Source organism: Amblyomma maculatum, chromosome 4 (assembly GCF_055883805.1).
Source record: "Amblyomma maculatum isolate TAMU_Amacu chromosome 4, ASM5588380v1, whole genome shotgun sequence".
Classification (NCBI taxonomy): Eukaryota; Metazoa; Arthropoda; class Arachnida; order Ixodida; family Ixodidae; genus Amblyomma; species Amblyomma maculatum.
The window spans coordinates 108,865,483-108,882,366 of record NC_139347.1 but is presented as its reverse complement, the minus strand read 5'-3'; the positions used below and the strand labels follow the sequence as shown (position 1 = coordinate 108,882,366).

General features: G+C 43.3%; 1 protein-coding gene across 1 annotated transcript in view; it reads right to left on the bottom strand.

Annotated features, from left to right (window-relative positions):
• LOC146191933 (cell adhesion molecule Dscam1-like) overlaps positions 1-16,884 on the bottom strand; it is a 135,955-nt gene that overhangs the window by 21,081 nt on the left and 97,990 nt on the right. The window contains exons 15-18 of the mRNA XM_084600404.1: positions 7,101-7,232; positions 6,369-6,536; positions 5,815-5,885; positions 4,217-4,532 (exon numbers count right to left, since the gene is read on the bottom strand). Coding sequence (XP_084456530.1) covers positions 4,217-4,532; positions 5,815-5,885; positions 6,369-6,536; positions 7,101-7,232 — 687 coding nt within the window. The remainder of the gene's footprint in view (positions 1-4,216; positions 4,533-5,814; positions 5,886-6,368; positions 6,537-7,100; positions 7,233-16,884) is intronic.

The window sequence follows — 16,884 nt, the reverse complement described above, 5'->3', positions numbered from 1 at the left end:
ATTTTCATTTTGAGTAATTTTGCAATCAATTCATTACTATTTCAAATAGTAACGTTCGGGCTAATTCATATATTTTCGTTAATCGATTACTAGTTATCTATTACTTCTCTGCTGCAAAGGCTTCAGGAGCGAAGTTCTGGGATGATGTGACAGTCTCAGATTTTCGGGCTCCAAGCCGATGCGCATAGCAGCCTGGCACGTTGCGCTCTCCACGTTCCTTGTTCTTGTTGCATCTTCTGCTGGCCTCTTTTGTAAATCCTCTTTTTAAGGAGAAACCGTGCGTTGAAATCACTTGCAGGAGTATAGCATATCTACGACGTTACTAGACGCTGACAAATATCATGGAGCAACGTTTGCTCACAATGTTTGACTATCTTTTTTTTAAATACTGGCTGTTGTCTTCGGTTCGGTTTGGTGTACGGGGCTGAACCATCTAAAGTGACTGAGGCTATGAGAGAAGCTGTAGAGGAGGGCTGCGGAAATTTCGGCCACCTGTGGTTCCTTAACTTGCACTGACATCGCACAGCGCATGGCCGCCTAGCTTGTTGCCTCCATCGAAAGGCGGCCGACGCAGCTGGGATTCGATCCCGCGTCCTTGGGCACAGTAGTCGCGCGCTCTGAACCACAATGCGGGACTGCCGCTATATTGGAGGGGAGAAACTCACAAACAGGCGTTAGCTGAGTGTATGGGGTATTCTGCTTCTCATACAGCGTTGAGAGCTCGATATTTTAATGTATGGTTTTCATGATGCCCCTATATGAACAGTTGCCGTATAATGAACACATTCCGGCTCGCGGGAAATTCATAATGTGTGACATAATTGTCAGTGTCACGTTTTCCTACATAAGAAACAAAAAAACCTTTTCGTGATTTACAGAAAATAAGACTTCTTGCGAAGATTATTGAAGCTGGTTTCCAGTTTAGATTGTGACTGCTTTCAGAGTCGGTGCAGGTGAAATAATTTACGCTGGTTGATGGGAGAGGTGGCAAACTCCTTAATTTAGCCTGGTCGCCTCTGAAACTCCACGCTTGAGGAGAGCAGGGGATGATTGCGCCCATTAAATTTAGGATGGAAAGGTATTGGCAGTGCCAGCGTCCTCGGCTATTTGATTTGCAGTGGGCATGAAATGTGAAGTGGAAACTTTGAAGGGAAGTCTTTTTTTGTGGCCTAATTTGAACATATATCGCGCTTCCACTTTTGCGAAGACGCAAGAACTGAGCAGCGCGTATGAGGAAATCGACTTTAGCTGAGTTTAGTATCTCTCATGCAATGAAGCTGATATGTTCTTTTATTGTCTACGATGTATGCCATAGGACTAAATGTATCACATTTATTAGAACCTGGCATATTATTGCCGCATTTTTGGGGGCTCGAGGAAGACGAAGAAGACACCGAGATATGGTGTATGCCCGTTGGGCCACATGACAATAGGAGGCGTCTCTTTTGCGGCGCGTATGCACTCTTCCGCTAAACATTTCCGACCAGATCTTAATAGGTCCTCTCGAATATGCGCTGGCAGGTTTCCACTTCCTCGTATCAAACACATAGTCAACCGCCTAACAACAGTAATATAAGCCGGTTCATCGAAGGGCTAGCGGCCTTCTAAGGCCAGTCGTCTGAGTATGGATGTACCTTTCATTCCCTCAACTTCAGCTATGCGTACAGGCGGGAGCTAGTTAGTGGAGTTGTATATGAAACCAGTATTCAATCGCAAGCTGTTTAAGGAACTTTGGCTGGAACACCGTATTAACGTGCCGGCATATAAAGTGAAATGAATGAAGACCACAAGCTCCACTATGCCCGTAATGCTCCCGATGACTCGATGTGGCCATAGCGGACGAAAAACAAAGCTAGGCTACCTACTTTGATGTGTTTCTTTACCGCTCGATAGCCACCCAAACACGAACACTCTGGGGCTGCACCGGGGCTGCAGACCTCCCCACCCCGCCCCCACCTCAGAACACACACACACACACGCACGCACTCACGCACACACACACACATCTGTGAACTCCCTTCGCGGGTAAACGTTGCAACCTCGTTGCGAGTCTACACAAGACTATGCACCTGGACTCAATACGTGACGCAACTCTATCCTTTACAGCAGTACGGTCGTTTATCTCTCTCTCTCTCTTTGGCCTAAGCAAACGTACGGGGTCCTCGCTGCAACCAGAAATCAGCGACAGATTGAGAAAGTCACAAAATACGATAAAGATAAGTCCCGCCTTTAAACCGGGCTGAACCGAACATGTTGACCTGATGCTAGATGCCAAGTAGCAACATTCCTCTGGCTTGTAGAAAGCTGTTCTATAATTACGTTGAAGTTCTCTATGTCATGCTGAAAAATCGAAAAAGGGTGTAACACGTAACTCACTTCTACAACCTCTACGTGAATTTGGTGTCCATAGCCCTATGTTTCACAGAGTTCAACCAGTTCGCCGGAAGCCTAAGGAAGATTGATCAATCAGTTTTTTGGTTTGGTGTACGGAATTTTAGGTGCCAAAATTGACAACCACGCTGAATTTTATGTCGATACCAAAACTCTTTAGAGAGAAAGTCAGTAATTGTTATCTAGAGCAGTTCGGCTGTCTTGCTCTCTGCGGCCGCTCAATGCGGGGTAGTTAGCTTCGTTGCTGCAGCGAAGTACAGGACGAAACTCCCTCATGGCTGAATGAGTTGCGTTGCACCCAAGCTAGTGCCATCCCCGACTTTCAGCGAGTGTAAGGTCACTAGTATTGACGCCTGACTCACACCGTGTTAGAATACAGCCTGATATACCACTGCTGAGAGGCAGGGCACATGCTTGTAGCCAGATTTATGGTTTTCAACCCAGCACGCTTCAGTCCGAAACGAAGAACGGTTGCTCTCATTAAGAGAGTACCTTTCGGCAAAACTGCATTTAATTAAGTTTTCACGCCTCAAACCTTGAACGCCTGCAATAGCAGCCATCGCTCTCCGAGAATGTGTTTTTCAATAAGATGTCTTGGCCGCTCAAAGAGCGCCAGCAGGCGAAACCAAAGCAACGCCTCCAAGTGAAATATATATATGCCCTAAACAGACACCTGGCTTCAGAATTATTTAATCATATGGACGTTTTTTCTATTGATCTAAATTTGATACGGGTAAGGGCAATTACATTAGGAGTAGTAGAATGCTAGCCAATCGGAAGGATATTTTATTCGACTTCATTGGCCCTCGACAATGTGCGGTTAGGAAGGAAGCGGGGTCACCTATTGCTCCTGTGGGCAATAATTTCGCGAGGGTTGAAATGCACGAGTTCATTTACACCCGTTACGTTTTGTTCTCTGCAAATATTCTCTAAACGTGCGGCACGCTCGATATCCATTGGCCTTAGTAGACCTGACCTTGTTGAAAGTTAATGTTGCAGTTATAGATATTCAAGAATCCGCTTGACCTTTTCACCGACACAGTGCTATGCGAGAGCTGGCACCGAACAGCCCTCTCTGGATGCTTCTGAAGAAATGACTGGGCCGCCAAGGTACAGCTCGATGGACCACTGAGATGTGACGTACCCGACTACGGCCGGGCAATTGAGGGAGAAAGCGTAAGCCTCACATAAAACATAAGAGACACAAGCATGGCCAGACGGCTATGTCACTAATGAGAAAGCTTTCCCCTTGTCACATACTGACAGACATTTCGCGACCGTCTTCGATCTTAGACGCTAATACAATCATGTGGCCGGTTGACAAGTCACTGTCGTTTCGATCCCACTGTCAGCTGCTTCCATGCACTTCTGAAACAGCAAATGTTTTTCTTTTTCTTGTGCTCTTGGCACATCGACCATGCACATTGCTCGCCTGCCATTAGGAGCCTTTACTCAATTACACGGGACGTTAACCGCAATTTTGCGCGCATCTGTGAGCCGCACTTTTGTCCAATCTTGTCTCCATAAGAAGCGCATTAAGCGCACTTGAAACGGTAAAAGACCTGGCACGCAATACATACAGCACACTCAGGACGATAGCAACAGTTAAACACTTTTGTAATACTAGAAATGTCGTGGTGGGTTTGTTTTCTACACCACCATTTAATTAAAAAAAATAATCACTGTAAGCAAGAATTCGTATTCTGGTAAGCCGATGCACAACCATTTGCCGGCTTGACAGCCGACTTTTACCATTACTAGACGTCATTGCGAATCCGGCCTTTGTGCACCTACAGATCTAATTTCTCAAACTGCCATAACTCACCGGTCTCGAGTGTGGTGGCGATGACCTCATCTGACGCTGGCCCCGTGCCCGCTGCGTTGTATGCCTGCACCACAATGCCGTACTTTGTGAGACGACGCAGGTTGGTTAGGTAAGTTGTCTCTAGGCTGTCCTCTTCTTTCCCTTCCTCTTGCTGTCTTTCAGCTTGCTCTTCTTTGTTGTGAGCATCAGGCCTAGAAGCAGCGACACTGCGACGCACCTCGACCTGTTTGAACTGGAAGCTGTCGTCAGTGTAGGCGACGCGGTACCCAATGCGGTAACCCAGGATGGTTCCATGCTGCTGCTCTTTGTTCGGCGCCTGAGTATAATGAGACAAATTAGAAATGGGTGCCCTGTGAATTCATACCTTAAAAACTTCGTACATTTGGCAGCAGATATAACGACCGAGTTATATCTTATAAGCATAGCACTATTTCAAACACATACTAGTGCAGAACGAAAACAACTGTTTCGTGACAACAGCAAGATCCAATGGGTTTCCTAAGGAGCCTTTTCCCAATAAGCTCAGTACAGAAGAGATTGGTACCAGGCCGAGAGAAGTATTGTACCACTGGAAGAACGGAGGTGAAAGGCGGAAGTGGAGATCGAACACTCCACCTCATAAACTCCAGCCGGATTCTCTAAGAGAAGGGCACTGTTTCGCTGTCGAAGAGTTATAGCGCTAAGCATTCTGTTTTCAACTTTTACGTGCTTTAGATTGAATTCCCGTTAATTCGTAGCTTTACCATTAAAGTGCTTTAATACACTTTGGGATAATATAAACATACTGGCACAAGTCCTCGTGTAGTGTGACCTCAAGAGCGCAGCATGCGTCACAACCAGCAGTCTAGCCCAATATGCCAGCTCTGTAGATTTGGCATTAGGATAATGACGCGCCGGTTCACTGCCATGGGCCATCACTTGCAATCAGAAGCTTGTCACTGGATGTCTCAGTCCCCTTCTGAACGCTTTTCTGCATTCCTTGTAAATTGCTCCTTTCGGAACTTCTGGCGTGACTGATCGTGACACGAGGCTGTTTGATCTTTGTGTTGTGCAGAATTTCTCTTTAAGTACATTTCTTAGTTGGGGAACTTAAAAAGAAAGCTTATCTATGGAGTAAAGTAGAAATTACTAAGGAAGTATGAACATTAAATGAAATTGACGTAAAAAATGAAATCTTGCTCTAAGCATCAATGTTATTGGTCATACAGCAGCGGAATCAAAAACTGTCCCTTTTAAATGCTTCATGAGGAACAAGTGAAGGTAGATTTCTCTGGGAGCACTAAACAGCATTTCTACTGAAGGCAAGTTTATAAAATAATTTGCATGCAACAAAGCATGACTCCAACAAGCAGTATATTTGATACTCTCGTTCCAAAACGTATTGAGGGGATCTCACTAGTGCAAACAATATGCCTCCAACAAATCATTGGGTGAATTCGTGGATTTATAGTATCTTCTGTACCTTTACGACGTTTATTTATTTCCGGTATTAAAATTAGGAATCGCGGAGAAGCATGATCTGAACTTCAGTATTCTTCTCCGTGCAGCTGCACGCGCCTCTAAGCTGCAACAATGTAATCTCGATCAGCGGCACTCACCTTCCAGGAAACCTTCAACGATTGAGAACCAGTTGTGTGGACGCTCAACGATGACGGTGCACCAGTCGGCGCTGTGAACGTAAGGAATAGCAGGAAAAAATCAGCACTAGTATATATTTATTGTTAGAGGATTTTAGAGCACTGTGCAAATAAATATACAATGTAACAAAAGCAAATTGAACCGCTCACTAAATTATGACCAAATGTCGTATTGTTTCGAGACGTTTATAGACTACCATGTTTTCAGTGCCGGAAAACACTTTTCACGTCTATTCAGTAATCGACCTAATGTGCGCAGATATCTTGCGTCTGCATATGGTAGAAAGACCAGTTTCGAGACCTTGCAACTATGCTTCGAACACATGCTATAACGCCATACGTGATCTAAGAAGAAATTATTATCTCGGGGAGGTTCATGCCGCACCAGTCCTCCTCCGCTTTAAAAGACACTGAACAAACACAGCAAGAGTAAAATACGCCCGTACTCAGCATATATATTCTTTTATAATTGCACTTAAAATCCTTTCCCCAACTTCTGGGTAATCGCAGCTCACCTTCCTCTTGGGTTGTGACCAGAGTCTCGTTGCTTGGTGTGCTTGGTCCTAGGACATTCTCGGCTACAATGCGGAGGGCATACTTGGTGACCGGCTGAAGACCGCGAACGGTGGCTTGGGTGTCTGAGCCGGGAACTACAAGCTGGGACACGGGACCACTCCATGACTCTTGGAGAGAAAATATAAATGTAGGAACAGGACATCATTGTCCTGTTCAAAAACAACAAAGCCCAAAATATCATTGCAACGAGCCTGTACGGGTTTGATACTCTACGGGAATGTTTTCCTTTTTATCTTTTAGCAGACGCCATCTAAAACATTTCTACAAGCTTACAGCTACTTACCACCATTGAATTATGGCACAAAGATCCGGACAGGGTCTCCGCTATGGAGTGCTACTCTTAGAAGTGTTGACAGATATAGTCGACCTGACATATGACAGCCCGTCAGTATTTATAAGTTACAATATAAGTGCAAGGAAAGCTATATCAGTTATGTAAAACATAAAACATGACCGACCACGGGAGATAGCTTTGGTCGTTCTGGATTACTCCTGCTACATTTATCTGCAAATTAGATAAACATCAAACAATTACTTGCTTTCAAGTGAGAATACCACTATAAGGAATGGGCCGTTCTTACAGCACACCATGAGGCGTTATGATTTCAACAGTCCGTACTTACTTTCAAGCAGTATGAACCGCGGCACTGTTCAAACTGTAAATATCTCACCCCTTTGGAGCTTGTGCTGCAGAATGTATCGTGTTATAGGGCTGTTGCCGGTGTACGGAGTCTGCCACTGCAGCGTTGCCGAACGACTTGTGTAGTTCGTCACAATGACCCCTGTTGGAGCATCGGGCGGCTCTGCGAGAATAAAAAAATAAATATTTAGACCTTTCTATACAAGTGAATATGCATGAACCGATAAAAAAGGCTATAATGGGTGCGGTACTTAAGATAGCTTACTTTCTGACGACGTTAAGTGAAGGCCGATCTTCGAACATCAAGTATAAATCCAGTTGAATGAAAGCATAGAACCCCTGTCTCTTTACTGCAGACTGCCTCACCAACTTCCGAATAAATGAGTAAAAGTATTGCTGCTGTCTTTTGATGCGTTTATTGCCCTTGAAAAGGAGTTGATTTCGGTTATAATGGTCCACTTGGTCTTGCTACTTCATTAGAGCAAAGGGGCAAGGAAACCGTTGAGACTCCTTGCACCCTCTTTCAACTATTGAACGGGGATAACTTCAAATCACACACCTCTGACTGCACATATCATGTAGCGGAGACAGCGTGACCTTTGCGCGTTAGCGTTTTAGGCTAGGCGCTCCTTTTTTCAAAGTACGGCCGTGCTAATCATTGCAGTCGATATGACAGAAACTATTTCTAGATGTTCGAAAAAAAATGCACACAGAATATATACCTCGCCAACACGAACCACAACGCGGGGCCGCCCACCCCAGTATATTATCAATATTGAGCCACTAGCTCTTCTTCCTTAGTTCGATTGCGCTGAAGACAGAAAGCGACTGGGCATGACTCTGCACGCCGTTAAGCGTTGCTACCAAGTGCAAGGAAGTTGTGTGTTCGCCTTGTTAACACCACCAGTGGTGCTAATATTTCCCTGTCCACCTACGCTAGGGCACAACAGAATAAAAGAAATGACCCAAAATTAGGAAAAGCGGCGGCATTTCTATTAGGACTGTCTTTTAAGCAGTACCGCATTGTTTAAGCACTAAAAGATAACGAGTGCAGCCAATGTGCATACAAAAACAGTGCATTCTTGTTTTGGAATTTTGTGATTAGCCCTAGTCAAAAATTGACCATTCTACGCAGCTATTCTCTAGTCATACTGCTTATCCCACGTTACGTTTCTCGCTCATTTTATTCTCAGAGATCATATTTACAAACACATCAATACAATAAATACCAACGCGGGCTTCTAGTGTGGACTTGAAAATTTCAAAATTAGTACAACAACCAGTAGATCTATTGAGCATTCGAACAACACGCTTTGTTCCGAATTTTTCTCTTTTACTCGATGCGGACTTGCACAGGAGACAAATGAGACGCTTCCAAATATATGTGCAATATTGTGTGATATTTTCCGCCCAAGGCTTTCGTAATATCTTCATAATGCTCTGATAGAGGGCTCTTAACAAGTGTGTGTGTGTGTGCGTGTGCGTGTGCGTGCGTGCGTGTGTGTGCGTGCGTGTGTGTGTGTGTGTGTGTGTGTGTGTGTGCGTGTGCGTGTGCGTGTGCGTGTGCGTGCGTGTGTGTGTGTGTGTGTGTGTGTGTGTGTGTGTGTGTGTGTGTGTGTGTGTGTGTGTGCGTGTGCGTGTGCGTGCGTGTGTGTGTGTGTGTGTGTGCGTGCGTGTGTGTGTGTGTGTGTGTGTGTGTGTGTGTGTGTGTGTGTGTGTGTGTGTGTGTGTGTGTGTGTGTGTGTGTGTGTGTGTGTGTGTGTGTGTGTGTGCGTGTGCGTGCGTGTGTGCGTGTGCGTGTGCGTGTGTGTGTGTGTGTGTGTGTGTGTGTGTGTGTGTGTGTGTGTGTGTGTGTGTGTGTGTGTGTGTGTGTGTGTGTGTGTGTGTGTGTGTGTGTGTGTGTGTGTGTGTGTGTGTGTGTGTGTGTGTGTGTGTGTGTGTGTGTGTGTGTGTGTGTGTGTGTGTGTGTGTGTGCCGACCCGTCGGTTCTTCATCACGACCACCAGTACAAGACGTCTTTTATAAAAAATTTATTTTGTAATAGGTGACTAAAGCCATAACTGTGTCTTTAACCACACAAGTTGTGGCTTCAGTAGGGGGCAGATTGCATAAATGCAGTTTGAAATGCTAGCACACGGCACAGGTGCTTACAATAGTGAAACGTAATGATGCAATAAAAATAGTACCTTTTATTCCTTTCTTATTTGCTCAGAATGATTCGAGACAAATGAATAAACATTAAAGGCCACGTATATTTATCAAAAGCCGTACAGAATCTATAATTTAATTTTTCATTCAGGGATTTTTGAGTTTAGGCTTAAGCAGTCATACGCAGGCCCGGCGAAAAACTACAATCAGAACGAATGAACAAACATTGTACTGCAGTTATATAATTCACGTTTCATCACGTTATATTCAATCGTCTGTTATATTTATACGTGGCAAGGTTAGTTAAGGTTAGTGGCAAGAAAGTAATTCAGATTTTTAAATTTAGGACTTAGTCGCTCAGGAAAATCTTATTGAACACAGACCCTATTGGGATGTCGGCTTCGTGGTTGCAAAACCATAGATTTGTATTAAAAAGTAGTACTCTTTTTGAGAGGAATCGCACGCCGTAAATATTACATTTTGTTGCCTAGCGCACTATTCCAAAGAAAAAAAAAACGTTCATTCAAAACTTTGTCTTTTAGTTATCTCAATTGAGAATATATTTATCCGTGACTCCATAATGCTTGCAACCTTTCTTCGAAGGGATATACATAATCCCCATAACTATCGGTTTGTTGATAACGCTGTATTTCTTAAAAGCCGAGTATATGAACTTTTCACACAAACTGCACTGCTTGGACAAAGGATACATTTTACATGCAGTATATCCAAAAGAATTTAAACATTTTATTGAACAGTCAGCACCTGGTAGATGTTCCCCCTTCACCTTACACAAAAGAGCCACAAGAATTAGGAGAAAACAGGTACTTACGAGAAAGAGAAAGCAAAAATGAAAGCGGTGCACTTTTCATTGTTCTTAGTTACGCAGCTGTCAGAGGAAATATGTTTCGAGGGAGAGATACGTGCTACAGTGTCGAAGAAATAGCGACAAGGAGAAATCAAAGAAGGCTTGAGGGGACTTTCAAGAGAGTGATAGCTTGCTCAGGAGGAATGAATGTGGTACAGACACGCAGGCACGTCGACGCGAACGTCAAGACGCACTGCTTCATTAAGATACGGCATCAGATGAGTTGGCGATTCTCTAGCCGGCTGCACTTAGAGAAAATGAAGGGGGCTCTCCCGCTATACTTGTCTCTTAGAGGGCGCGGCTGCTTTCATGTGCAGACGGCGACCGAATCGCACATATGTGCTCCACCCACGCACTTGTCCCGAGATAACTGGACCAGATTAATTCCGGGTCTTCTCAGCATGCTCCGATGCACGTATGTCTGGCCAGCTTCGGCGGAACAAAAAAGTAAAAAAAAAAAGACTGGCAAGAGAAGGTCCCGACTGGGCCCTGGCCGGCATCAATGAGGGCCTCGCCGGCGGGATTATTCTGAAGACTTCATTCAGGCGTTTGCTGATCGTGCTTTCGGGACGAGTTGAGATATGAGAAGGCCGGACAGGTTTCCTCACTGTCTAGGAACGCCGTAGTGCATTGACGGAGGTTCTGGTTGAGAAGCGCTATTGTGCGCGCCGCACGTCACCAGCAGGCTATCAGAGATCGACGTGCCTTGTTTGTTTGTAGGTCATCACTACATTCTCTTTCCGTCGAGAGTTTCCTCATTGTTATACAAGGCGAAGTCAATATCTCGTGTCATCAGCGTACGTTGGGCTATGGATAACTTATGTCCTAGCTTTATAATCGCGTGTCCTTGTGGACGCCGTCTTTATATTTGGTATCGAAGCACATTCTGGCCCGAAATGAGTTTCATTTACAAATGAGGATTTTATCTTTGGGTAGTAAAACAGTTTGTTGCGCATTCGTCCTTTCCCTGCGCTCATTTTCAGAACATTTCTTTGCGTGTAATGACGGATCGGTAGTTTGGTGTCAGTTTCATGCTTTCATAAAAATGAAGCAGTCACTCCCTTCACTAACTGCAACTGTTTCACTATTTATTCGCTCCCTTTTTACTTAAGCAGTGGCTCGTGTCTAACGAGACAATCAATTTCGCTGGTACACTGTTTATTTCGAGCTATTAGCGCATTTAGTTATCTGATGTTAGAATACGGACGTTTTTCGCCTCACATTGTTTCATTTTGACATTTGCTTATTTTCTGCTGACCCATTTTTCACGTGGCAAATTGCTCTATCTCTCTACTCCATTGCCGTACACCATCATAATTGGGTAACCACATCGTGCTCTGAGTAGTATGTCGATGATGACTCTTATTTTGACAAGCTCACCTACTGCACCCCGCAGAGGCGTTAAGATGCCCGCGTATAGTCGGTGGCTTGGCGAAACTAGAAGGAAAGTAAGATATAGTTTGCTGGCAGATGTTGAGCGCAGAAGGAAGGCACGACTAGTTAAAGTCTCTGGGCCTGCTACGCTAGTTTTTCTTCTGGTAGTCCGCGCTGACTCATCAAAAATGTTTACTAGAACCACTGATTTATTTATAGATTTGTACACATTAAAATATGTCATTTGTATGTGCACTGCTTCGGAAAAAAATATTTTATAAATGAACACGATGCAGTGCTTGCTAAAACTTTCAAGGTACAGACATCTTCTAACCCGATGCACAGGTTAAATGTGAAAGAACCATAGCAAAATATCTTAATTTCATTCCAGATGTGTTGAATTGGAGTTGTGCAAATCATGAGGTGCGCTCCTATTCGCCTTAAGGTCACAAAAAACCTGTCACAATACTTGTTAATAAACAAGACAAAGATAAAACAAATTAAATAACCAGAAATAGTGAACACAAGGCTCACGTACCTGTTTGAACAGCTACTCCCTGTTTAGTAGCCAAGAGTGTGGTAACAAAGTAATATCCAATGATGAATAAACCATCAAACATAAAACAGCAGCAAAATCAAAACTATAATGAAGCTTAACATTACATCACGCAGGTGGTGATGTGGCATAAATCGAGCATTTCCTTGGATAGAAATACGAGATTATATATATGCAGAATAGAATACGAGATGGAATTAGATTATATGCTTGGTAGTAAACTTCTTGAATATATGACTCTACGCCACATTTTTCACTGCGATCAGCACATGGGAGTCACTAAACACGAAATGGTGAGCAAATCTTAATGAATGTACGACTCTCTATCCACTGTCGTCACCACTACATTTGTATTAACCTCTGACGGTGCGTGTTTGCTTTACTCCCTACATCATCCCTGGCATACGGCAACGGTATGTTCTGCACTGCACATGTGGGTCACAAAAAAAAGCGTGGGGCATTTTTTTTCTTATGGCCCTATCTTAATTATTGTGTATAAGGTAGCGCGGGATGAAATGAGACAAATCTCCTGTCATATAGCGCAAGTTTTGATAATGTAATAATCCTGTTTTAACCAGAAGGCACCGATGGATGTCGGCTTTATGGATCTATTTGGGACCAAAACCGCCGGACTCCTTCAAAAGCACAATGCTGTAAAAAATTCGGCTTTGAATCTCGGCGTACCACTGTCAAGCCAAAAGTCTGTGGAATTATGCAGCTCCGTTTTTCTTTTTACGTGTGATGCAGGAAAGCAGCCGTAAGCTATCGTAACCTAGCATGCATGCATTTACTTCTGTATCTCATTAGATAACAGTGCGCGGAATTGTAGCGCTCTAGATGTTTAATATCATTGATGACCAATTTCCTTAAGACACAATGTTTGGGGCAAAAAGTTACAGTCCGTCGCTCAGAAGAATCAACTGCAATTTTCGTTTGTGCATGGCTTGTTCTTGAGTTCGTATCTTTTTAATGCGTTTTACAACGACATACATATACAAACCAGAAACGATGAGTGATGCCTGTGGTGAGGATAATATGAAGAAAGCGCCAGAATTCTTGCGCCCGTGAAATCATTTCATTCATGCTTAGGCAAACTCTTCTTCGACTAGAGGGACGCCCTGCAAAAAGACTAGCGAGGATTTCTGTAGACGCGCTTGAAAAGAAGCTGCTTTGCTCAGTAAGGCGAGTTATTTAGGCAAAACAAGGAGAGCCTCTAAACCATATTGAAATATATAGAGAAACCGTTTTAAACTTGGCCAGGCGAAGATAGTTGCAGTAAAGACTGCCCAAGAGTTACGTTCTGAAGAAAGAACACGAAAAGAGAAATTGTAAAGGTATGCGGCAAACCCTCAATGTGTTCACTCGTAAGATATGTCTATGCAAGGTGAAAATTGCACTTAAATTTTCACCAGCAACTGAGGTTCGGATTGTTACATGTGTAAATCATTAAAGAGTTGCACACCGCCTCTCTTCGGGTGAATCTAACTATGATGTGTCCCGAGTTGAGACACGAAAAGCATACAAGAACTCATACAATGCCCTTCTTTCGGTCGAAGTGGGAACAGTCAACGTTTTAAAAGTGAAGGCTTTATGGGCCCATTTTGCGGTTAAACTGAGCGTCCATTCGTGGCATTGCATCTGTAACGGTTCGCAAGCGATTCACAAGTCACGAGACGGAAAATAGTAACAAGGGGAAGGGAAGTATATTTCAAATCCTTTGCCTTAATCTAGAGCAAAAACCCCTCATTGCAAGTAGTAGCATTCAGATTTCGCGTCAAACAGTATCGCAACTGTCCTTATATTTTGTTGTTTCATCAGGACGACTCGTACTGTGCCGCCTGATGTCTCTTTGTACCCCAGGGTTTGGAGCGAAATGAGCCAAATGCGGCTATTTTAGTATAGAAGTTTTTCAATATCATACTAATCGTGATAGTTCTGCTAACAACTCAGCCATGTTGTTAGGGAAGGCTTTGGGCTACTTGTTCTCGATTTGCTGTAGAAGAGAAGAAAGAAGATCGATTTTTTCTTTTTCGCTAACTTGCCTTAAGATACACCAAATCGTTTTCTGCAAGAAAATGGAGAAGGCTTTTTATTTTAGTGTTCTCCTTTAGCCACTTGGAGAAATCCTCCTGCCTCGTCGACGACACTTTAGAAAGTTTACAAATTTTACAAATTTTTTCTCATTGTCCTGCTCTAAACAAATTCTATGGACGCATCCCAGTCGGAAAAAACTACAGAAAGTTTTCTGATGTTACGACAGAATTTCTGTGCGGTTTTTGACGGGAAACCTGTTATGACAACAGAATACTCTGTAGTAACATCAGAAATATCTGTAGTTACGACAGAAAAGTACTAAAGAACTACAGACAACAGAAATATACTACATAAAAACTACAGAACTACAGAAAAGTACTACAGAACTACAGAAAAGTACTACAGAACTACAGAAAAATCTGACGTTTACGACAGAACTACAGAATATTCTGTCGTATTTTTGACATAGTTCTGTAGTTCTTTTCGACTGGGATAAGTAGCGCTACATGTTTTGGAATTACTGCTAGCGCCGTTTCACTGCTCGGACTAAAAGAAACAAAGGTGAAATAGTTTTAAAGTAGGGTTAGTATTAGTTATGCCCGGAATAAGTACTCGGCTCTATATTTTCAAAGTATTTTGATACTCATCGCAAACAACATGTAGAAGCCCTGTCTCCGTGTGAATAATTTCACGGCATGCATAGAGTTCGGGAGAGCGCGGTACATGTAATAATGAGATTGTGAAAGTAGGTCCCTATGCTACCGCGTCTCAACTGAATTAGGCGAGCGATATCCGCGCTGATATAAAGTTTACGTCGGTAACCTGGACACCGTTTTTACATTCATGCAAATAGAATCAGCGTGATCGGGTTGCAGAGATATAAGCGACTTTTTTTTACAAGGCCGAAGACTTCCAAATATAATTCGTTATTAGTATTAGCTCAACGGCCTATATAGATAGTACTAAGAAAGCTGCGCGGATATCCCATCTAGATTCATATATGTGACGCCTACAGATAAAATGCAGGCAGTTGTAAAAAATAAAAGCAATCCACTGGATTGAAAACAATGTGAAATTCTGCTAAAAATCTCATAAGCACAAAACCGACATTTTTGCGCATATTGTGCATGTTTACAAAGTTCCTTTAATTAGGCAGCGACGTGTATTATTAAGCTCTTATTTTTCTTATGGTTATCACCAATTTTAATATTATTATAAAAAGCAGTTTAGCGCCTATTTTGCACGCACCTTATACACCTCCTCAGAGGGTAACTTATGCCTAGAAATAAAGGACAAAGAGGGGTCCTTTTAATGTCACTAATTAAGCATTGAGTCTAAGGAGCACTGTAATTTCGGCCCACACCCTTACAAAAATGGTCGTGAACAGTCTTTAGAATCTGTATTAACACCTTATTGACTCTATCAATATTGTACGTACTTTTAATCTGTATGAACATGTGTAAATACGAAGTTCATACACTGTTACTTTTGTGTATTTAAATCAGTTCATATAAAGTTTGTACATAGCAAGTTGTTAGGTGAATATACTTCTCTGTATATACTCCTATCAATATACAGCAGGGGCGTAGCCAGGGCTCTGTTTCGATGTCAGAAACCCTTCCGAAAGTTTTTGAACTCCTTCTTTGGGCCTTTTTTGCAATTTTTTTTATCGATGCCGTATAACGCCCTTGAAAATTATTTCTGGTTATACCACTCATACACAGCTATTAAAATATACTGAAGCAATTTAGCATATCAGAAAAAATGTTCAGATCGAAAGTATATAGTATTAACTGACCGAGTGAATGCTATTCATTGCAACTCATATTTGAATTACATTTTTTATTATGAATAGCATCTGTTAAAAAGAAATGGAAAATTGATACGATCAATTTGCATGAATTATAGATAAAACTTATAAGGTATTAATTTGAAAATTTAACTGGTTACAATTTCGCTCTTTCTTCATCGCGCATTTCTTAGTCAAGCGTCCGCTCTTGTTGAGGACGCACTGAGTCCTTTTATCAAGCTCGCTCGCACAATTAAATACAAAAACATCACAAATGGAAGGTAAACGCACCGCGCCGCCGACTTTACAGTGGAGAATGCGCGCTGTTGGTGTTGTCGGGTTATATCACGCGATGCTGAGACGCACGCCCTGGACTCTCGGATCCACGTAGCTCATCCCTCAGAAGCTATATGGGCGAAACTTTAGAATTATATATTGGCATACACACAATGATTGGGTATATGCACATGTACAGTAAGCTACCGAACGAGCCCCCCCCCCTCTTCTCCGCTTTCCTTCTCACGCGCCGAAATTACTGGAAAATGGAGGGTGCATTTCCCTGGCAAGGACCAAATTTTCATCCGAAAAAAAAAATGAATTTGTATTTTTTTTTCTTTATCGACCCGATCGTGTTTAGAAGTGTGCTCCCAGACGCATCCGAGCCACCCCGCTGTGCATAGCATACGCTCCTGTCCACCACTTATGAAAACAAATCGGCGCCCGCCGCCATTTTCTCTCGCCGCGCTCAGTATGTTAGCGATTGTCTTATTCTCTTATTCACTTCTGCGCCGCCGCTCCCGTCAAGGCAGCGGCCATATCTTAGCCCATCTGTTCCTGACCGCGCGCATCGTATGTTTCGCTCGCGGAGGTTATCCGACACCACCCAGCAGCCTTTGGACATGTGCGTCAATCGAGCGAGCGCTCTACAGGTTCTGCTTTTGTTTATGTTTTTGCTGGAGGTGGTGTCTGGGTGAGGTGCGAGCTTAGGGCAAGGGTAGGGTAAGGAAGCGCGCTAATGGTAAGGGAAGAGGGGGGGGGGGGGGGGG